Below are 18,919 nucleotides of genomic sequence, written 5' to 3' on the forward strand. Positions count from 1 at the left end.
ATGATACGGCTTGGCTTTGTGTCCCCACCCAAATCTCATCTTGAATTATAATCTCCACGTGTGGAGAGTGGGATTTGGTGGGAGGTGAATGGATCGTGGAGGTAGTTTTCCCCACGCTGTTCTCGTGATAGTGAGTTCTTATGAGATTTCATGGTTTTGTAAATGTTTGACAGTTCCTCCTACGCACACACTCTCTCACCTGCCACCACGTAAGACGTGCCTGCTTCTCCTTCCACCATGATTGTAAGTTTCCTGAGGCCTCCCCAGCCATGCAGAACTGTGAGTCAATTGAACCTCTTTCCTTCATAAATTACCCAATCTCACGCAGTTCCTTGCAGCAGGGTGAAAACAGACTAATACACTTTATGCTCATTATTTAACATCAGACGTCCCTTCTAGTAGTGGCAAACCAGGCCTGAACTCAGTCCCACTGAGTCTACCACCTAAGTATCTGATTCTTTCCCCTTCTCTCCATTGCTACTCCTTATCAAAAAGAGTTTCACTCACGACTGTTACTCCCTTTACTCAAAGGAAAAACAAAAATTTTTACCATGACCCACACAACGAGCTCCTAGTTTCTTTGCTTGTCAGGCAAGGGAGCGCACACCATGCATGGCTCTGCCAGAAGACAGAGCAGCTGGGGTGTTGGTGTGTGTGTCAGGGGGTGAGTGTGCTAATTAAGGATCAATTCCTGCTCCCTAGGTAGGACAGAATGAGTCTATAAGCCCCTGTGCAATTCGTTAAAACAAGTCCCACTGGCCAGGTGTGTGGCTCACACCTGTAATGCCAGCCCTTTGGGAGGCCGAGCTGGACACTTGAGGTCAGGAGCTCGAGACCAGCCTGGCTAACACGGTGAAACCCCATCTCTACTAAAAAACACAAAATGGTAAAACCCCATCTCTACTAAAAATACAAAAATTAGCTGGGCATGGTGGCAGGCACCTGTAATCCCAGCTACTCAGGAGCTGAGGCAGGAGAATCACTTGAACCCGGGAGGCAGAAGCTGCAGTAAGCTCTGATTGCGCCACTGCACTCCAGCCTGGGCGACAGAGTGAGACTCTGTCTCAAAAAAAAAAAAAAAAAAAGAAACGGTCTTCAGTTACATCCACAGAGGGTCTAGCACAGCTAAGCTGATGTTCAAAATTCAGAGTTGTTCATAGTTGTTTATCAGACCCAACTGTGGTGAATCACAGTATCCAGTCTTTTTTTTCTTTTTTTTTTTTGAGACGGAGTCTTGCTCTGTTGCCCAGGCTAGAGTGAAGCGGCGCGATCTCGGCTAACTGCAACCTCCACCTCCCAGTTTCAAGCGATTCTCCTGCCTAAGCCTCCCGAGTAGCTGGGATTACAGGCGCCTGCCACTGCGCCTGGCTAATTTTTGTATTTTTAGTAGAGATGGGGTTTCACCATCTTGGCCAGGCTGGTCTGGAACTCCTGACCTCGTGATCCACCCACCTCGGCCTCCCAAAGTGCTGGTATTACAGGCGTAAGCCACCACGCCCGGCCCACAGTATCCAGCTATTAAAAAATAATTACATTTTTTATTTTGGGAGAATTGTAGATTCACATACAGTTTTAAGAAATAATACAGACAGCCAGGCGCAGTGGCTCACACCTGTAATCCCAGCACTTTGGGAGGCCGAGGCAGGCGGATCACCTGAGGTTGGGAGTTTGAGACTAGCCGGAACAACATGGAGAAACCCCATCTCTACTAAAAATACAAAATTAGCCAGGCATGGCGGCACATGCCTGTAATCCTAGCTACTCGGGAGGCTGAGGCAGAAGAATCACTTGAACCCAGGAGGCGGAGGTTGCGGTGAGCCAAGATCTCACCATTGCACTCCAGCCTGGGCAGCAAAAACGAAACTGTCTAAAAAAAAAGAAGGGAAGGGAAGGGGAGGGGAGGGGAGGGGAGGGAGAAAGGAAGAAAGGAAGAAAGCAAGCAGGGAGGGAGGGAGGGGGGTGGGTGGGCAGGCAGGCAGACACTCTGTGTACGCTTTGCCCAGTTTCCCCCAATGGTAACATCTTGCAAGACTACAGTACAGTGTCACATTCAGGATATTGACATTCAGACAATCCACCCATCTTCCTCAGGTTTCCCCAGTTTTACTTGCACTCCATTGTGGGTACTTAGTTCTGTGCAATTTATCACGTGTAGGTATTCACTCACTACCACGATCAACATATGAAAAGGTCCCATCCCCACAAGGGTCCTTTGTGCTGCCCTTTTATAGCCACACCTCCCGACCTCCTGCCCCTGCCGACCGCTGACCGCCCAACTCTTCTCCAGCCGTAACCACCCAACGGGTTCATTTGCCTACTGCCCAGACAGAGCCCATTTATCAAGACGGGGGAACTGTAATAGAGAAAGAATTTAATTGGCACAGAGCTGGTTGAACAGGAGACTGAGGTTTTATTACTCAAATCAGTCTCTCCAAAATCTCAGAGCCTAGGGTTTTTCAAGGATAGTTTGGCAGGCCAAGGTGCTGCTGATTAGTTGGGGGTGCAATCCTAGGGGTGTGGAACATGGTCCTTGTGCATGCTGAGTCTGCTTCTGGGTGGGGTCACAGGACTGGTTGGCTGGTAGGAATGGACCCATCAATAGTCAGAAATGCAAAAACCTGAAAAGATGGCCAGGCGTGGTGGCTCACGCCTGTAATCCCAGCACTTTGGGAGGCTGAGTCAGGCGGATCACTTGGTCAGGAGTTGGAAACCAACCTGGCCAATTTTTGTATTTTTAGTCTCTATTAAAAATACAAAAATTAGGCTGGGTGCAGTGGCTCATGACTGTAATCCCAGCACTTTGGGAGGCCAAGGCGGGTGGATCACGAGTTCAGGAGTTCGAGACCAACCTGAACAACATGGTGAAACCCCGTCTCTACTAAAAATACAAAATTAGCTGGGTGTGGCAGCACGTGCCTGTAATCCCACCTACTGGGGAGGCTGAGGCAGGAGAATTGCTTGAACCCGGTAGGCAGAGGTTGCAGTGGGCCAAGATCATGCCACTGCACTCCAGACTGGGCAACAAGAGCAAAACCTGTACCCTCAAAAAAAAAAATTAGCTGGGCATGATGGCAGGTGGCAGTAATCCCAGCTATTCAGGAAGCTGAGGCAGGAGCATTGCTTGAACCGGAGGTTGCAGTGAGCCGAGATCGCACCACTGCCTGGGCAACAGAGTGAGACTCCATCTCAAAAAAAAAAAAAAAAAAAAACCTGAAAAAACATCTCAAAAGACCAACCTTAGTTTTTTGAGGTGTTTTTGAGACAGGGTGTCTCTGTCACCCAGGCTGGAGTGCAGTGGCGCAATCTCGCTCGGCTCACTGCAACCTCTGTCCACCTCTTGAGCTCAATTTATCCTCCCTCCTCAGCTTCCTGAGTAGCTGGGACTACAGGTGCACGCCACCATGCCCAGCTAATTTTTGTATTTTTTATAGAGATGGTGTTTCGCCATGTTGTCCAGGCTGGTCTTGAACTCCTGAGCTCGTGCGATCTGCCCATGTTGGCCTCCCACAGTGCTGGTGTTACTGGTGGAGGGTCTGGACTGCAAGTTTTCCAGGTTCTTGGCGTTTTGAACAAAGAATTGGATGAAACACACAAAGCAAGAGAACAATGAAGCAACAAAAGAGATATATTGAAAGCACACTCCACGGGGTGGGAGCAACCCAGGAAAGAGGCTTAAGGGCTCTGGTTACAGAATTTTCTGGGGTTTCAATACGCTCTGAGGTTTCCCATTGGTTACCTGGTGTACGCCCTGTGTAAATAAAGAGGATATTTCCTGTTATTGCTGAAGTGTTTCCATTTCATTTTGTTCTAGGAAGCCCTTAGGTTCCCTACTTCCAGGCCCTATTCTCTTGCCTCACTGGTATTATAGGCTTGAGACACTGTGCCCAGCCCCAATCTTAGTTTCTACAATAGTGATGTTATCTGCAGGAGTAACTGGGAAGTTACAAATCTTGTGACCTCCAGAATAATGGCTGGTAATCGTTTATGTCTACATCGTAGCAGAATTCAGGCTCTTATCCTCCTAACCTGGTAGTCTTCTGTTAGCTTTACAAAGGCAGTTTAGTTTTGGAGAAGGGCTATTATTATTTAACCTATAAACTACCTGTGTCCCAAAGTGAGCTTGGCCCAAGCCCAGGAATCATTAAGGGCAGTTTGGAGGTTAAAGGCAAGATGGGGGTTTGTTAGATCAGGTCTCTTTCACTGTCATCATTTTCTCATTGCTCTAATTTTTGCAAAGGCAGTTTCACAGCTCTACAGTTTTGCCACTTCAAGAATGTTATATAATAACAGTTAATAGCCAGGCACAGTGGCTCGCGCCTGTAATCCCAGCACTTTGGGAGGCCGAGGCGGGTGAATCACCTGAGGTCAGGAGTTCAAGACCAGCCTGGCCAACACGGTGAAACCCCGTCTCTACCAAAATACAAAAATTAGCCAGGAGTCAGGTGGCGAGTGCCTGTAATCCCAGCTACTTGGGAGGCTGAGGCAGGAGAATCGCTTGAATCTGGGAGACGGAGGTTGCAGTGAGCCATCATCTCGCCACTGCACTCCAGCCTGGGCGACAGAGTGAACCATCTCAAAAAAAAAAGAAAGAAAGAGTCATGTGGAAGGTAACCTTCTGGGGTTGGCTTTTTTTCACTCAGCGTAATTCGCTTGAGAGTCATCTAGATTGCTATGTGTATCTGATGATATAGGAGTGAAGAAGAAATTATTAAGGCAGATAGTGAGGGTATGGGAGTCCTCAGTAAGGTTTCCTTTTTAATGAAAAGCAGCTCCCGAATCATTTTGTTTTCTAATAAAGAGCAGCCTGTAAAATCGAGCTGCAGAAATAGATAAGCAAACTAGAAGCTTGCACAGGTGAATGCCGGCAGCTGTGCCAATAAAAAAAAAGCTACCTGGGACTAGGCATATTCAACATGGCGGCTCCATCTTCCCTTCTCTTTGCCAAACCACGCGTACAGTAAGGAAGAGACAGCATGGCGCCAGCCAGGCAAAGACCCCATCTCCATAATAAGATTACGGTGGGGTGCCCAGCTTCCTCTTGTGCTAAACGTCACACCTGGTCCACCCCATCCGTGGGCGCTATGTAAATCAGACACTGCCTCCTCAATCCTGTCTATAAAATCTGCTGCACTCAGCCTCGGGCCAGAGTTCCCACTCAGGTGCCCCTCTCTCTCGCAGGAGAGAGAGCTATTCTCTCTTCTCCTTCTTTCACCTATTGAACCTCCGCTCTTAACCTCACTCCTTGTGTGTCCGTGTCCTTGATTTCCTTGGCATGAGGCAATGACATGCCAAGACACGCCCGGGACCACAACACCGCTTCATTTCTGGGGTTCATTCCCTTTTATTGCTGAGTAGCATTCCGCAGGACAGAGGCTAGAGTCTGTTTAACCATTCGCCTACTGAAGGACACGTAAGAGAATTTCAGTTTGGGGCTATTAAAATCTGCCGTTTTAGTCTTTGTTTTCTGTTTATTTCCTGTGTTTCTTGTTCTTCTGTTTCTTTTGTCTTGCCTTCCTGTGGGTAGAAAGACTTGCCCTCACATATAAGCTCCTATGCTTTTTTTTTCTTTTTGAATACATATTTTTAAAATACAGAGATAGGATCTCACTATGTTGCCCAGACTGGTCTGGAACTCCTGGGCTAAAGTGATCTGCCCACCTCGGCCACCCAAGTGCCGGGATTACAGGCGTGAGCCACTGTGCCCAGCCTCCTGTGCTTTTTCTTAACTCTAGCTGCTTTCTCTCCCTGGGAAGCAGCGCTGAGGCTCCCTATACCTTCTTCATAAGGAGATGGCTTTCACCTCGTTTTGGCTTGTGTCTGTGTTTTTCTGATTTGTGAAAATAAAAATAAGCCCTACTTATGGAAATCATATGGAATCAAGGCAGACAGAACAAAATAGTAACAATATTTAAAGTGCTTCTATAATTAGAAAAAACAATCAAGATATAAAAATCTTTTCTTAAAAATGTGTGGGTCAGATAGACCTGAGTGTGAGTTGAGACACTGCTTTCCTTTTCTGGGTGTGATACTGTGATTGAAAAAGAAACGTATATCCGGTCTCTGCCCTGGTTCCTGACATAGAACTCCTCAACCCTGTCATTTCCTGAGCAATAGGGCTGCTATTTAGTCTTTGATCTGGGTTCCTAACACAGCTCCTACGACCTTTGTAATTTCCTGAGTGATGAGTGTCTGACACAAAGCTACTAAATCCCTTGGAATTTTGTGAGAGGAACAGCTTTTGTTCTAATGAGTGGACTCTTCGTGGGCTCCCGGACAGCCTCAGGATGGGGGCTGGTTGCCAGGGGAACCAACCCTGTGTGACTGTCCAATGTCTCTCTTCATCTGGCTGCCCACCTGTATCCTTTGTAAGGCCCTTTATAATACGTAAGTAGCGAGGTGCAGTGGCGTGCAGTGGCTCATGCCTGTAATCCCAGCACTTTGGGAAGCTGAGGCAGGAGGACTGCTTGAGCCCACGAGTTCAAGACCAGCCTGGGCAACATAGACTCCATGTCAATTAAAAAAAAAAAAAAGAAAGAAAGGAAAGAAATTCGGCACGTCTCCTAGTGAAACCTGAGTAGGATGTCATTGGAACCCCCAATTTAGAGCCTGTAGGTCAGAAGGCACAGGTCACACAACCTAGGACTTGAGACTGGCATCTGAAGTGGGGGGCAGCGTTGTGGGGGTGAGCCCTCAGCCTGTGGGATCTGACACCATCTCCAGGTAGATGGCGTTACAACCTGGGACTTGAGACTGGCATGTGAAGTAGGGGGCAGCACAGGCTCCACTAAAAAACTCTACACAGCACCCCCAATGCCATGCTGTCTTGTCCTTGGCACGGTCCTTCCCTGTGCCCTCCCGCTCTTCCTCATTGAAAACACCCTTCATATGAACTCAGCCAAACCCCTCTCCTCTGTGCAATCTCGGCCCTTGGTGGAGTTCCTTCTTTCCTCGGAGGCCAACAGCACATTTTGGTGTAAGCACTTACATATTTAAGTTTCCTGCTAGACTCCACCTCCAGCAGGCCAGAGACCACATTCTGTATGGTTCATCTTTGCCCAAGTGTCTATTTGTCATGTCCAGTACTTGATGAATTGTATCAGACCTTCTCAGATTTGAAGAAGAAATACTAAAATAGTGATATTGTGGCAACATAAACTTGCCAATGTGACAGAATGCCAACATGGGAGATTTAGTTCTGATTCTGACAAAGCCATTAGATTCTAAGAAGGATGCAGAAAGCCAAGTGTGTTTCCCCCACGCCCAGGACCCACCACTGGATGCGTGAATCATACCCCATGGCTGGCGCCACCTTGAGGCTGGGCACGCAAAGATGAGCCATAAAAAAGAGGGTGTGATTTGTCACCCTGTTTGCTGAACTATTTTGCCACAATTAGCAAAACCAACCCTTTAAGAAATTGTTCAGGGGCCAGGCATGGTGGCTTATGCCTGTAATCCCAGCACTTTGGGAGGCCGAGGCGGGCAGACCACTTGAGGTCAGGAGTTGGTGACCAGCCTGGGCAACATGGTGAAACCCCGTCTCTACTAAAAATACAAAAAAAATTAGCCGGGTGTGGTGGCGCACGCCTGTAATCACAACTACTCAGGAGGCTGAGGCACAAGAATCACTTGAACCTGGGAGATGGAGGTTGCAGTGAGCAGACATCACGTGTGCCACTACACTCCAGCCTGGGCAACAGAGAGAGACTCCATCTCAAAGACCCCGACCCTAGGGTGGCTATAGCCTAGGTCCTCTCCTGAGTTCCTGCTGCACTAAACCACTAAAAAGGAGCTGGCTTTCTCCCCAGTCCTACCAGCCACCCAGGGAACCACTGAGTAAGGGAAGGAGCTCCCAGTAGGTGAACTTGGCGTCTTCAGACTGAATGCATTTTTGTATTAAATTAAAGAAAACATTGTTGGCTGGGCACGGTGGCTCACGTCTGTAATCCTAGCACTTTGGGAGGCCAAGGCGGGCAGATCACTTGAGGTCAGCAGTTCGAGACTGGCCTGGCCAACATGGTGAAACCCCGTCTCTATTGAAAATACAAAAAACAGCTGGGCATGGTGGCACACGCCTGTAATCCCAGCTACTCAAGAGGCTGAGGCAGAAGAATCACTTGAACCTCGGAGACAGAGACTGCAGTGAGCTGAGATCGCACCACTGCACTCCAGCCTGGGTGACAGAGCAAGACTTTGTCTCAAAAAAAAAAAACAAAATTGTTAAAGCAACATCAATTCTATCTATGTGACATTACCAAGGAAAGCATTATACCATTTGTGTCTTGGGGGGGTTAGGGACAGGGACAAATAGTCAACCTGGTGGTTGCCCTGAGGCTCGCCCCTTCCCCCATCCTTTTCAGTAGCCTGCCTGAGCAACCTTTTATTTCTGGTGCACAAATACGACTGCTGGGCCTGTTTTCTTGCAAAGGTACTTTCAAACATAGCTTGTATTGCCTTTATTCATTTTTTTTTTTTTTTTGAGACGGAGTTTTGCTTTGTCACCCAGGCTGCAGTGCAGTGGCGCAATCTCGGCTCACTGCAACCTCCGCCGCCCGGATTCAAGCGATTCTCCTGCCTCAGCCTCCTGAGTAGCTGGGATTACAGGCAACCGCCACCACACCCGGAAAATTTTTGCATTTTTCATAAAGACAGGGTTTCGTCATGTTGGCCAGGCTGGTCTTGAACTCCTGACCTCAGGTGATCCACCCACCTCGGCCTCCCAAAGTGCTGGGATTACAGGCGTGAGCCACCCCACTTGGCCTTGTATTGCTCTTAAAAACAAACAAACAAACAAAAGACTCAGGTGCTTGTAATCATCTATTCTGCGGCTGAGAGAATATCGGCCATGGCCCGCAACCAGACAACCAACTTGTTTCGAAACATGAATATTTTAAAATATTAGACTTTTGTTCTGGTAACTTGGAAATTCAAAAGGAATTTCCATATTGAAGGATGACATTATGTAATATTTTAAACTCGAAATTTCTTCACACCATTAAGGTTTTTCAATTTTGAAACTCAATGTTCCTCCAACAATAAAACAAGAAAAACATCTCATTCTTGATGGGGACAGATAGGGACAGGTTTTTACATTAACTTGAGCAGTGGGGAACAGGAAAAGATTGCTCTCTGCAAATGGTGTGATTTCACTGAGGAATACAACAGATCCTTTCTCTCTGTGTAAATCAGCCAACTTATTCTGTGATCACCATTACAACAGAATTTGGGTGTGCAAATTCCCGGCTGGGCCTTCTCCTGTCATCCTCCCAGTGGCTCCCCTGCCCTGCTCACGCTACTGAGACACTGGCACCTTACCTCAGACCAGAGCCCAGCACTAAACCTCTGGTTCCACTGCACAGGATCTAAGTTCTTTCTTACATCATGAAGTTTCGCGCCCAGTAACACAGGGGACAAGGTATAAGCTTCATCCAAAACAGTGTTGTGAAAATGTTTTAGACTACAACTTTCAGTAAGATATGAGTTTACACTATGATCCGGTATACACCTGTGCACACGTGTGCTGCACACACGTAAACAAGTTACACAAAACATTTTCCTTAGCTATGTATGGTACATTGTGATCATTTTTCTCTTACACCATTTCATTTTTTTAAATGCTGGTTTTCCGCACTAGATCAATGTCACAATCCACTAATGGGTCCTGACCTGGAGTTTGAAACACATGAATACGCAATAATCTCCCATTATGAGACATGTCCTAGTCCCTAAGTTAATCTACTTGGAACTGTAAAATTCTAAGAAACAGAAATAGATATTTCAGTAGAAATAATAAAAAAAGGTTTCTTTTCACTGGCATATACAAAATGTGAAGTTGAAAATCATTCTGAAATTAGCCAGGCATGGTGGTGCACACCTGTAGTCCCAGCTACTGGGGAGGCTGAGGTGGGAGGATCACTTGAGCTCAGGTGATAGAGGCTACAGTGAGCTATGATTGCATCACCACTCTCCAGTCTGGGTGACAGAGTGAGACCCTGTCTCTCTCTCTAAAAAAAAAAAAAATTTAACTTTAAAAAAGAAAATCATTCTGAAGCATTGGTGGACACAGGTGTTATAACTACTCAGAACACAGGCAAACACAGGCAGTTTGCGAGGGAGCCTAAAGGAAGAGTGAGGGCACTCACTGGAACCCAGCCCATCTGAACAGAGGCAAGGAAGACTTTGGTTTATTGACAGGGTCTCACTCTGTTGCCCAGGCTGGAGTGCAGTGGTGCAATCAAGGCTCACTGCAGCCTCAACCTCCTGGACTCAAGTGATCCTCCCACCTCGGCCCCTCAAGTAGCTGGGACCACAGGCATGTGCCATGACACCCGGCTTTTTTTTTAACTTTTTTTTCGTTTTTTTGAGACAGAGTCTCACTCTTGTCACCCAGGCTGGAGTGCAATGGCATAATCTCAGCTCGCTGCAACCTCTGCTTCCCAAGTTCAAGCGATTCTCCTGTCTCAGCCTCCCCAGTACCTGGGATTACAGGCGCCCGCCACCATGCCCGGCTAATTTTTGTATTTTTAATAGAGATGGGGTTTCACCATGTTGGCCAGGCTAGTCTCGAACTCCTGACCTCAGGTAATCCTCCCACCTCGGCCTCCCAAAGTGCTGGGATTACAGGCATGAGCCACCGTGCCCGGCCTATTTTTTAAATTTTTTGCAGAGATGGGATCTCCTTATGTTGCCCAGGCTGGTCTTGAACTCCTGAGCTCAGGTGATCCCCTCACTTTTGCCTTCTAAAGTGTGGGATTACAGGCGTGAGCCACGGTGCCTGGCCAGGGAGACTTTTCTATCCATGCTGCACGGCAATCTTGTCCTCCTTTTGCTAGAAGAAATAAGACTCTTGGGGCTAGGAAGAACCTTAAATGTCAAATTCTATTTTCTCTTGTCAGATGACAAAAGTAAATCAGCATTTCCTTTAAAAATCGGAGCACTGACTTTGGTCCTATTCAAAATAGCTACCTTCAATTAGAAGTAGGGTAAAAAATGATTCACCAAAATGTTGTTTAACTTTCTCTCTTTTTTTTTTCAAATAATTACTAGAATTGTATTAGCCAAGGGATAGCAGCTGGAGGAGAAATAACAAAAAAATACATCTTAAGAATCCTTAAGTACAGTGCATATTTACAATTTAAGTGTCATATTTTAGAAGGCCACTGTCCATCAGCTCAGTAAATGTACCAGCTTCTAAAGCCATGATGCCATAGGTCCATTTGTTGATGAAATTCCTACCCACTGTCCTCAGGCATCTGACTCTGGTCTCTGCACTGGCATCAAGAGAACGCTGCTCGGTGGTTTAAGGCTAACACCTTACAGGGTAACACTGTAACACTGGCCCTGGAGCCAGGTGCTTTTCTCCATGAAAACTTCCACCTTGGTAGCTCAGCCGACATAGACAACACACAAAGCGCAGCTCTGCACTTCTGTCCTTATCTTCACACAGTGACATCCACACCAGGTGGCCAAACAGAAGAGAAGGCAGAGGCCCGCCAAGAGCTGATGCTGCGCAGTCCTTGGGGGATCATCCTCCGGTCTCACTGGGGACGAACCCAGGTTCTGGAGCCTCTCCCCTGACAGACAGCTTGTCACCGGCACTTATGGGTCCTCTGGGATTTCAGACAATACCCAAGGTCTGTAGGTTCAGAAAGTGCTTTCAAGCAGGCAGTGGCACCCACACCCAGTGGGACACACCTCCTGGGTCCGAAACCACTCCATCATGTGGCTGGTGTGGCCACCGTGCCCACAGGTCAGGCAGAAATTGGACGATCCCCGCACAGCCACGTGACAGATGGCACACTGGAACGTGAAGCCTTTGCAGATGGCACACTGCGTGCCACGGACCTCACTCCGGCAGTGGCTGCAGTACACGCCGAACTCTGGAAATGGGCAGGGACGGGCAAAACAAGAGGCAGCATGAGTTAAGTTCTGAAAAAGGAAACTGGGGCTTGCAGGAAGAAGGAAGTCTTCCTCTTAAGACTCTAGCAGATTCTCTTAGACCAGTGGTTTTCATTTTCTGTTTATTTTATTTTTTTTTTCTTTTTGAGACAGAGTTTTTCACTCTTGTCACCCAGGCTCGAGTCCAGTGGTGCAATCTTGGCTCACGGCAACCTTCACAGCCCGGATTCAAGTGTCCTGCCTCAGCCTCCCGAGTAGCTGGAATTACAGGCACCTGCCACCACGCCCAGCTAAGTTTGTATTTTTAGTAGAGACGGGGTTTCGCCATGTTGGCCAGGCTGGTCTCGAACTCCTGACCTCAGGTGATCCACCTGCCTTGGCCTCCCAAAGTGCTGGGATTATAGGCGTGAGCCACTGTGCCCAGCCTGTTTGTTTGTTTGTTTGTTTTTTACACCAGAACTCCTTCTTCTGAGCCACTGCACCCGGCTGCTGAGTACTATATTTTCTCAGGGGCTCCGCATGGAAACCCAGTGCCCCACAGCAGGGGGCAGCTGCGTCTGATGCCTCTTCCCACCCCGACGGCTGGCAGGGCCTGGCACGCAGGAGGTGTTGAACAGGTATCAGTTGAAAGAACTGAATGACTCGGCAGTAACACTTCAGCAGAGGGCAGACTGGCTTTACCAACGCCTGATACTGCCCACTCGCCACTGGCCCAAGTCAGGACACCGGGATGCCGCTCCACCGCCGGGCGAGGACTGGTTCCACTGGGCTACCCTGAGTAAAACCTGCTCTATCTACTCTGCTGGCAATAGTCCCCTCATCACCTGACCCTCCTGCCTCTGCCGGCTTTTGGATGAAAGGCCATTTCTTGCTTAAGTCCTCTGACTGCAGGGGCAGTGGGTGGGGACTGGGTCCCATCGCTGCCTCCAGACCATGACCTTTCTGCTGGAGGCCAATGTCATCCAGCTTCACCAGCCTTTCCCCCTTTTCTCTGTGTCATCTGAGGACATTCTGGAGACACACCCCCATTCACTGAAGACTTGTTCTTGGCTCTCAATTTTCTCTCTACCCCAGTTCTTAGATGATCCTGGAGGTCTCCCAAACCTACACCACTAACCCAGTGCCCACCTGGCCATTCAGGTCTTTGCCCTCATCCCTAACCCATCACCACTAACCCTTCAGTCCACCTGCCCCTTTCTAGCTGCAATTTGCCCTTTGGCCAACCTGAATTACATGGACTCACTTTATAATCACTTATTTTGCAAATGCCTTCAATTCCTTTGCCCATCTCCTGCACCACCTGGCAAAACCTCTACCCTGGATGACCCATATCACCTGCCCACTCCATGCCTGCCCACAAGAGGCTGAGCAATCCTGAAGAAAGGCCCATGTTCAAGAAATGCATCTCACTTCATACACGCGATCACCAACGGACACAACACCTAGCCCTGCGCGGAGCCTGTGTTTCCCTTCTGTCCCCGAGATGGTGACTTCGGGCCTCCACCACGTTCTGCAAACTCTTCCCTCATGCCTTTTCTCCCGGCTCCTGCACCTGCCAGCCTCGTCTCTCACTTCCCTTCGTCGTTACACCAGGCATCTTCCAATCTCCCACCTCTCCTTCCCTCTTACAACAGAGGGAGGGTCCTTTCTTCTAGCAGAACTGGCTGCTCTGTTGAATGACAACTGGTGGTCAGAAAAATACACCAGTAAAAACTCCTCTGATATGTGGTACCTAAGGGCATATTTTATGATAGTTCCAATTAAGGCAAATCTTGAGACAAATCAGACTGGTTTGAAAATTTTGGTTTAAAAATAGCTATGTCTTCTCCCTCTAAGCATAATTTTTTATATTATGTACAAACCTTGGTTATGTTCTCATGAAAAGCCTAATTAGTTGAAAACTCTCAAATTTTCATTACTGGTTTTATTGGCCAACATTATGAGAATGTAAATATTGTGTGTTCAGGTAAATTTAATTCTAATGTTTAAAAGGGTTTGTTCCCTGGTACTTGAGATAACTGTAAACTTAATTATTCTCCATATCTATCTGGGTAAAATTATCAAAATGTCATCTCACAGTATCATTAATAATTGTGTTTCTCTACAGTGAATTGGATTAAATATAGTTTTCAAGATCCTTATTAACTTTAAGACCCTGAACTAATATTTCATTTCGTTAATTAGCGAATGATCTTTGGGGGGATCTGGACAATTTCTAAGGCGATCTAAATTCACAAAGACAGAAAACATAAAAGCCCCAGGACGCTCTCCCTTGCCTCTGCCCTGTATATACACAATGGAATGGCTCAGCGTATGAACCGATTGAGAAGGATAGGCAGATGCCCGTGGGCCTTGCTGGTGCGTGCTTCCTCTCACCACTTCAGGGCATACAAAGGGATGTGGAATGTGTTCCCAAAAACAGAGCTGGCAAGGTGTCTCACACCTGGCTGCCTGTGGAATTTCCCTGACAATCCACTAATCGTGCCGGTCGCTAACGGTTCCAGGTTTTCTCTGGGTCTCTGAGGGAAGAATGACTCTGGGAGGCTGGGGCTACACTAGATACAAATTGCAAAGCAGATACCACTTGCAAGTATGAGATATGAATCTGTATTCAAGATAATTGATGTGTTCTATTAGTTCATCAAGGGAAATGTTCCAGTTTTATTAAAACGATCAATCAACGCGGTGAGGGTATTGTCTTACTGAATGTGCGATAAGTCAGTATATTTTAAAGTTAATAAATTTGCTGGTTTTGTGTATATCTCAAAACACACACACACATACACAAACACACAAAGGTATCTTAACATTTTTAAACAAAATTAAACGATATACACTTTAAGAGGAAAAAAACAATAATTCCAAAGAAAACTGTTCAGTGACGAAGAAAATGTCAAATGTGATTCTGTGCCTGGATAAGAGAGGTTCCTTACAGCACCAAAATTATCTCACTTGACAGCTGGTTAATTTTTGGTGTTTTTTGTCATGCTTTTGAATCACATTAAACAAAAGTCTACTTCTGAAAAGTCTAGGGTTCTTAATTATTTACTGCTGTGTTTATTTATTGATTGATTGATTTTTATTTATTTATTTTGAAACGAAGTCTCGCTCTTGTCACCCAGGCTGGAGTGCAATGGTGCGATCTCAGCTCACTGCAACCTCCGCCTCCCTGATTCAAGCGATTCTTCTGCCTCAGCCTCCTGAGTGGCTGGGACTACAGGCGCCTGCCAACATGCCCGGCTAATTTCTGTATTTTTAGTAGAGAGGGGGTTTCACCATGTTGGCCAGTCTGGTCTCGAACTCCTGACCTCAGGTGATCCACCTGCCTCGGCTTCCCAAAGTGCTAGGATTACAGGCGTGAGCCACCGCGCCCCGCCTGCTGTGTTTATTTTAAATAACATCATTCTGAACCAAGTATGTTGCAATGTCTTGTCTTTAGGCATGTAATAACTTATGCTTATATCCAATCACCTCTGACAACTGTTTCTCAAACTGCCTTTTCCCAAATTTGGAAGAATAAAGCTCTCACTGTCTACTATAAACGTCAGCTACCTGTATAACTCCCCAAATGACAAGTGGCCAACACTACAGATTTGTTCCCTCACTATAGGAAGGAGGAAGCCAGACATGATTGGGAATGTCTCGTATTCTCTATACTTTTAATTGGTTTAGCATTATTGTAAGAGCTCTCGTATCTATTAAACCCACAATGTAAGAAATCAAATAGGGAAGTTCAACCTCCCTGGGGAACTGTATTCAAGTACAAGATTATTAATGGGAATTTTTCAGCAACTTCTTTCAAGATCAATTGAAGGATACTCATATCTATTACAAAGACTGGCATATCTTTTAACAAATTTATTTTTTAAATTTGTTTTATGTTTAAAATAAAAATACAGTACTTGGTCGGGTGCCGTGGCTCTCGCCTGTAATCTCAGCACTTTGGGAGGCCAAGGTGGGTGGATCACCTGAGGCCAGGGGTTCGAGACCAGCCTGGCCAACATGGCAAAACCCATCTCTACTAAAAACACAAAAATTAGCTGGGCGTGACGGCGCACACCTGTAATACCTGGAAGGCTGAGGTAGAACTGCTTGAACCTGGGAGGTGGGGGTTACAGTGAGCCAAGACTGTACCTCTGCACTCCAGCCTGGGTGACAGAGAGAGACCTTGTTCCCACCCCCTCGCCAAAAAAAAGAAAACAAAAGTAAAAAGAAAATACGTACTCCTTTCATTTGGCAATAATCTTACAAACATTTTACGGGATGAATTAAAAGAGCCTGGAGATTTGTCAACGTCCTCAGTGTCCAAAATATTTTAGTGTTGGGGAATCACTGACTGAATCCTTAGGAAATGATTCTGCTCCATAGGATATTGTTATCATAAACTAGCCAGAGCCATTTCGCTTTATTGCCAATTGCCTGTCTCTGCTTTTGCCTCACACTTGCCTAAAGTTGCTTCCTATAAACTATAGGTCAGAAATAGAAACTTAGAGAAAACATGTCAAAATAAAGCCTCTTTAGGCACTATTAAAGGTACTCTTCACTACTGATATTACTGAAGAGATTCCTGAATACCAACTTTCCAAATAAGCTGACACTGACCAGGAGCAGCTTCTCATGCCTGTAATCCCAGCACTTTGTGAGGCCGAGGTGGGGGTATCGCTTGAGCCCAGGAGTTGGAGACCAGCCTGGGCAACATGGCAAGACTCCATCTCTACAAAAACATTTTTTTTAAAATTAGCCGGGCATGATGGTGTATGCCTGTGGTCCCAGCTACTTAGGAGACTGTGGTGGGAGGATTGTTGAGCCCAGCAGGTCGAGGCTGCAGTGGGCTGTGATCATGCCTGTGCACTGCAGCCTGGGTGACAGAGTGAGACCCTGTCTCAAAAAACAAACAAACAAGCCAAACAAATAAGCTGACACCATTACCACCAGGAGACACTTGTCAGACTGTGGAATGGATCAGGATTTCTAGGACTTTTTGGTTCAGAAGCAGATGACTTCAGTCAAAGTAGATGGGTAGAGAATCCAAGATAATTAGAACAAGAATTACTTAGCAGGGACTGAATACAACTGATGGAAAAATTTAATTCTGGCTAATGATCTATTTTCTACTAGAAAGGAGAAAACATTCTTTCTTCTTTCTTGCTCCATCTCTACCCTCAGTTTAACACGTTATATACATTGAAATGAAACACTCTGGAAATGGTATCTTGTTCTAATTACCTTCAGGAGGAAAAAAAATCCAAAAAAGATCTTAATATAGACTATTAGATATCAAATCACCAGGAAAACCTTAGAACAATAACCCCATAGGAAATATCATATGTTGATTAACCTCATCTGCAAAAATGCTCAGAACAATGGGTAAGTACCACACAAAGGCCTTTTCTTTTCATGACGAAATATACAGGTTCAGTGAGAGTCTGCTGGGGCTGGGTGTGGCAGCTCATGCTTCTAATCCCAGCACTTTGGGAGGCTGAGGTGGAAGGATCACTTGAAGCCAAGAATTTGAGACCACAATGGACAACAAAGTGAGACTCTGTTTCTATTTTATAAAAATTTAAAAAATAAAAAATAAAAGAAGCTGCCTTCCTCCTTATCATGATATACATGGATAGATCAGATTTACAGCCAAGGTCATGCCCAAAATGTCACATTTAGATTCAAATCTCATTTAAATTAGGTATGATACGGCCGGGTGCGGTGGCTCACGCCTGTAATCCCAGCACTTTGGGAGGCCGAGGCAGGCGGACCATGAGGTCAGGAGATCGAGACCATCCTGGCTAACACGGTGAAACCCCATCTCTACTAAAAATATAAAAAATTAGCCAGGAGTGGTGGCAGGCGCCTGTAGTCCCAGTTACTCGGGAGGCTGAGACAGGAGAATGGCGCGAACCCGGGAGGCGGAGCTTGCAGTGAGCCGAGATCGCGCCACTGCACTCCAGCCTGGGGGACAGAGTGAGACTCTGTCTCAAAAAATAAATTAATTAATTAATTAAAAAAATAAGTTAGGTATGATAAGCCATTATGAAGGGGAGGAGATGGCCTCATATGTGGACATGAAGCCCACAAGTCCTCCCAGGAAACTTCTTTGGCCTATGGAATCCCAGCCTTGCACAAAGTACAGATGTCATTTCCTGACAGGCCAGAAACACTGACTATCCTGAGGATCACAGGTAAGAGGCACAGGACGACAGGATAGGTTTTGCAGGTGAAACTTGATAGAGGTGAAATGAATCATTCTTGGGTCCTAACGGACAAACTAATGAAGACCATAAAAATACTCCCAGCACATAGAACAATCAAAGTATGATTCCAAGGCTTTTCAAAACTTCCAGGAGGAAGCAAACTCCAAAGGTGCAGGGTCATACGGCTCCAGTTTGTTAACCATACAACAAAAAGTTTTGTGTATTAATCAACATCACCTATTACACAAAAGTAAATAAAACTGGCCAAATAAATAAGACGTTAAATTAATATACTGAACCAGTAAACTGTTGAACGAAATTTAGGTGAGCAGATCTGTACCTCTATGGAGGGAATTCTCCCCATGGGGAGGCTGGGAAAGTGATCGCTTTGCTCTGCCACCATTAAGACCAAGCGCATCACATACCACAGTCAGAAACAAAAACAAAAAAGTCATCTTATATCCTGAGACTTTCTTTAAGGGAATACTCTATCTAGCAGTATCCCAACAAAATGAATGAAACCATGAGCCCCGTCTGTAAATATTGAATCCCAATGAAACTAACTCAAATTTTCTATGCTGAAGTCTGTGGATATGGGATGACCCTTGCAGACAAGATTAGCACAGAGGAAACTAGCTGCCTTTCCAGTGCAAAGAGAAGACCTGTGGCCTTGACAGCCTTGGGGTATTTTTCTTTTTTCTTTAAATTTTTTTTTTTAGACACAGTTTCTCCATGTTGCCCAGGCTTGTCTCGAATTCCCAGACTCCAGCAATCTGCCTGCTTCAGTCTCCCAAAGTGTTGGGATTACAGGTGTGTGCAGCTGCACCTAGCCT

At 46.2% G+C, this 18,919-nt stretch overlaps 1 protein-coding gene across 8 annotated transcripts in view; it reads right to left on the reverse strand.

The window, feature by feature from the left end:
* Positions 1-11,000: 11,000 nt before the first annotated feature.
* WDR59 (WD repeat domain 59) overlaps positions 11,001-18,919 on the reverse strand; it is a 112,253-nt gene continuing 104,334 nt past the window's right edge. For 7 of the 8 annotated variants that reach the window (XR_010152456.1, XR_010152455.1, XM_016930174.3 and 4 more), the window contains one exon: positions 11,001-11,876. Coding sequence is in view for 6 of the 8 variants with exons in the window: in XM_016930174.3 (XP_016785663.1) it covers positions 11,641-11,876 (236 nt within the window). In the remaining 2 variants the exon portion in view is untranslated. Of the gene's footprint in view, positions 11,877-13,409; positions 13,565-18,919 lie in introns of those variants that run through there. The other variant, XM_016930175.4, reaches the window with a different exon arrangement.

Source organism: Pan troglodytes, chromosome 18, assembly GCF_028858775.2.
Source record: "Pan troglodytes isolate AG18354 chromosome 18, NHGRI_mPanTro3-v2.0_pri, whole genome shotgun sequence".
Classification (NCBI taxonomy): domain Eukaryota; kingdom Metazoa; phylum Chordata; class Mammalia; order Primates; family Hominidae; genus Pan; species Pan troglodytes.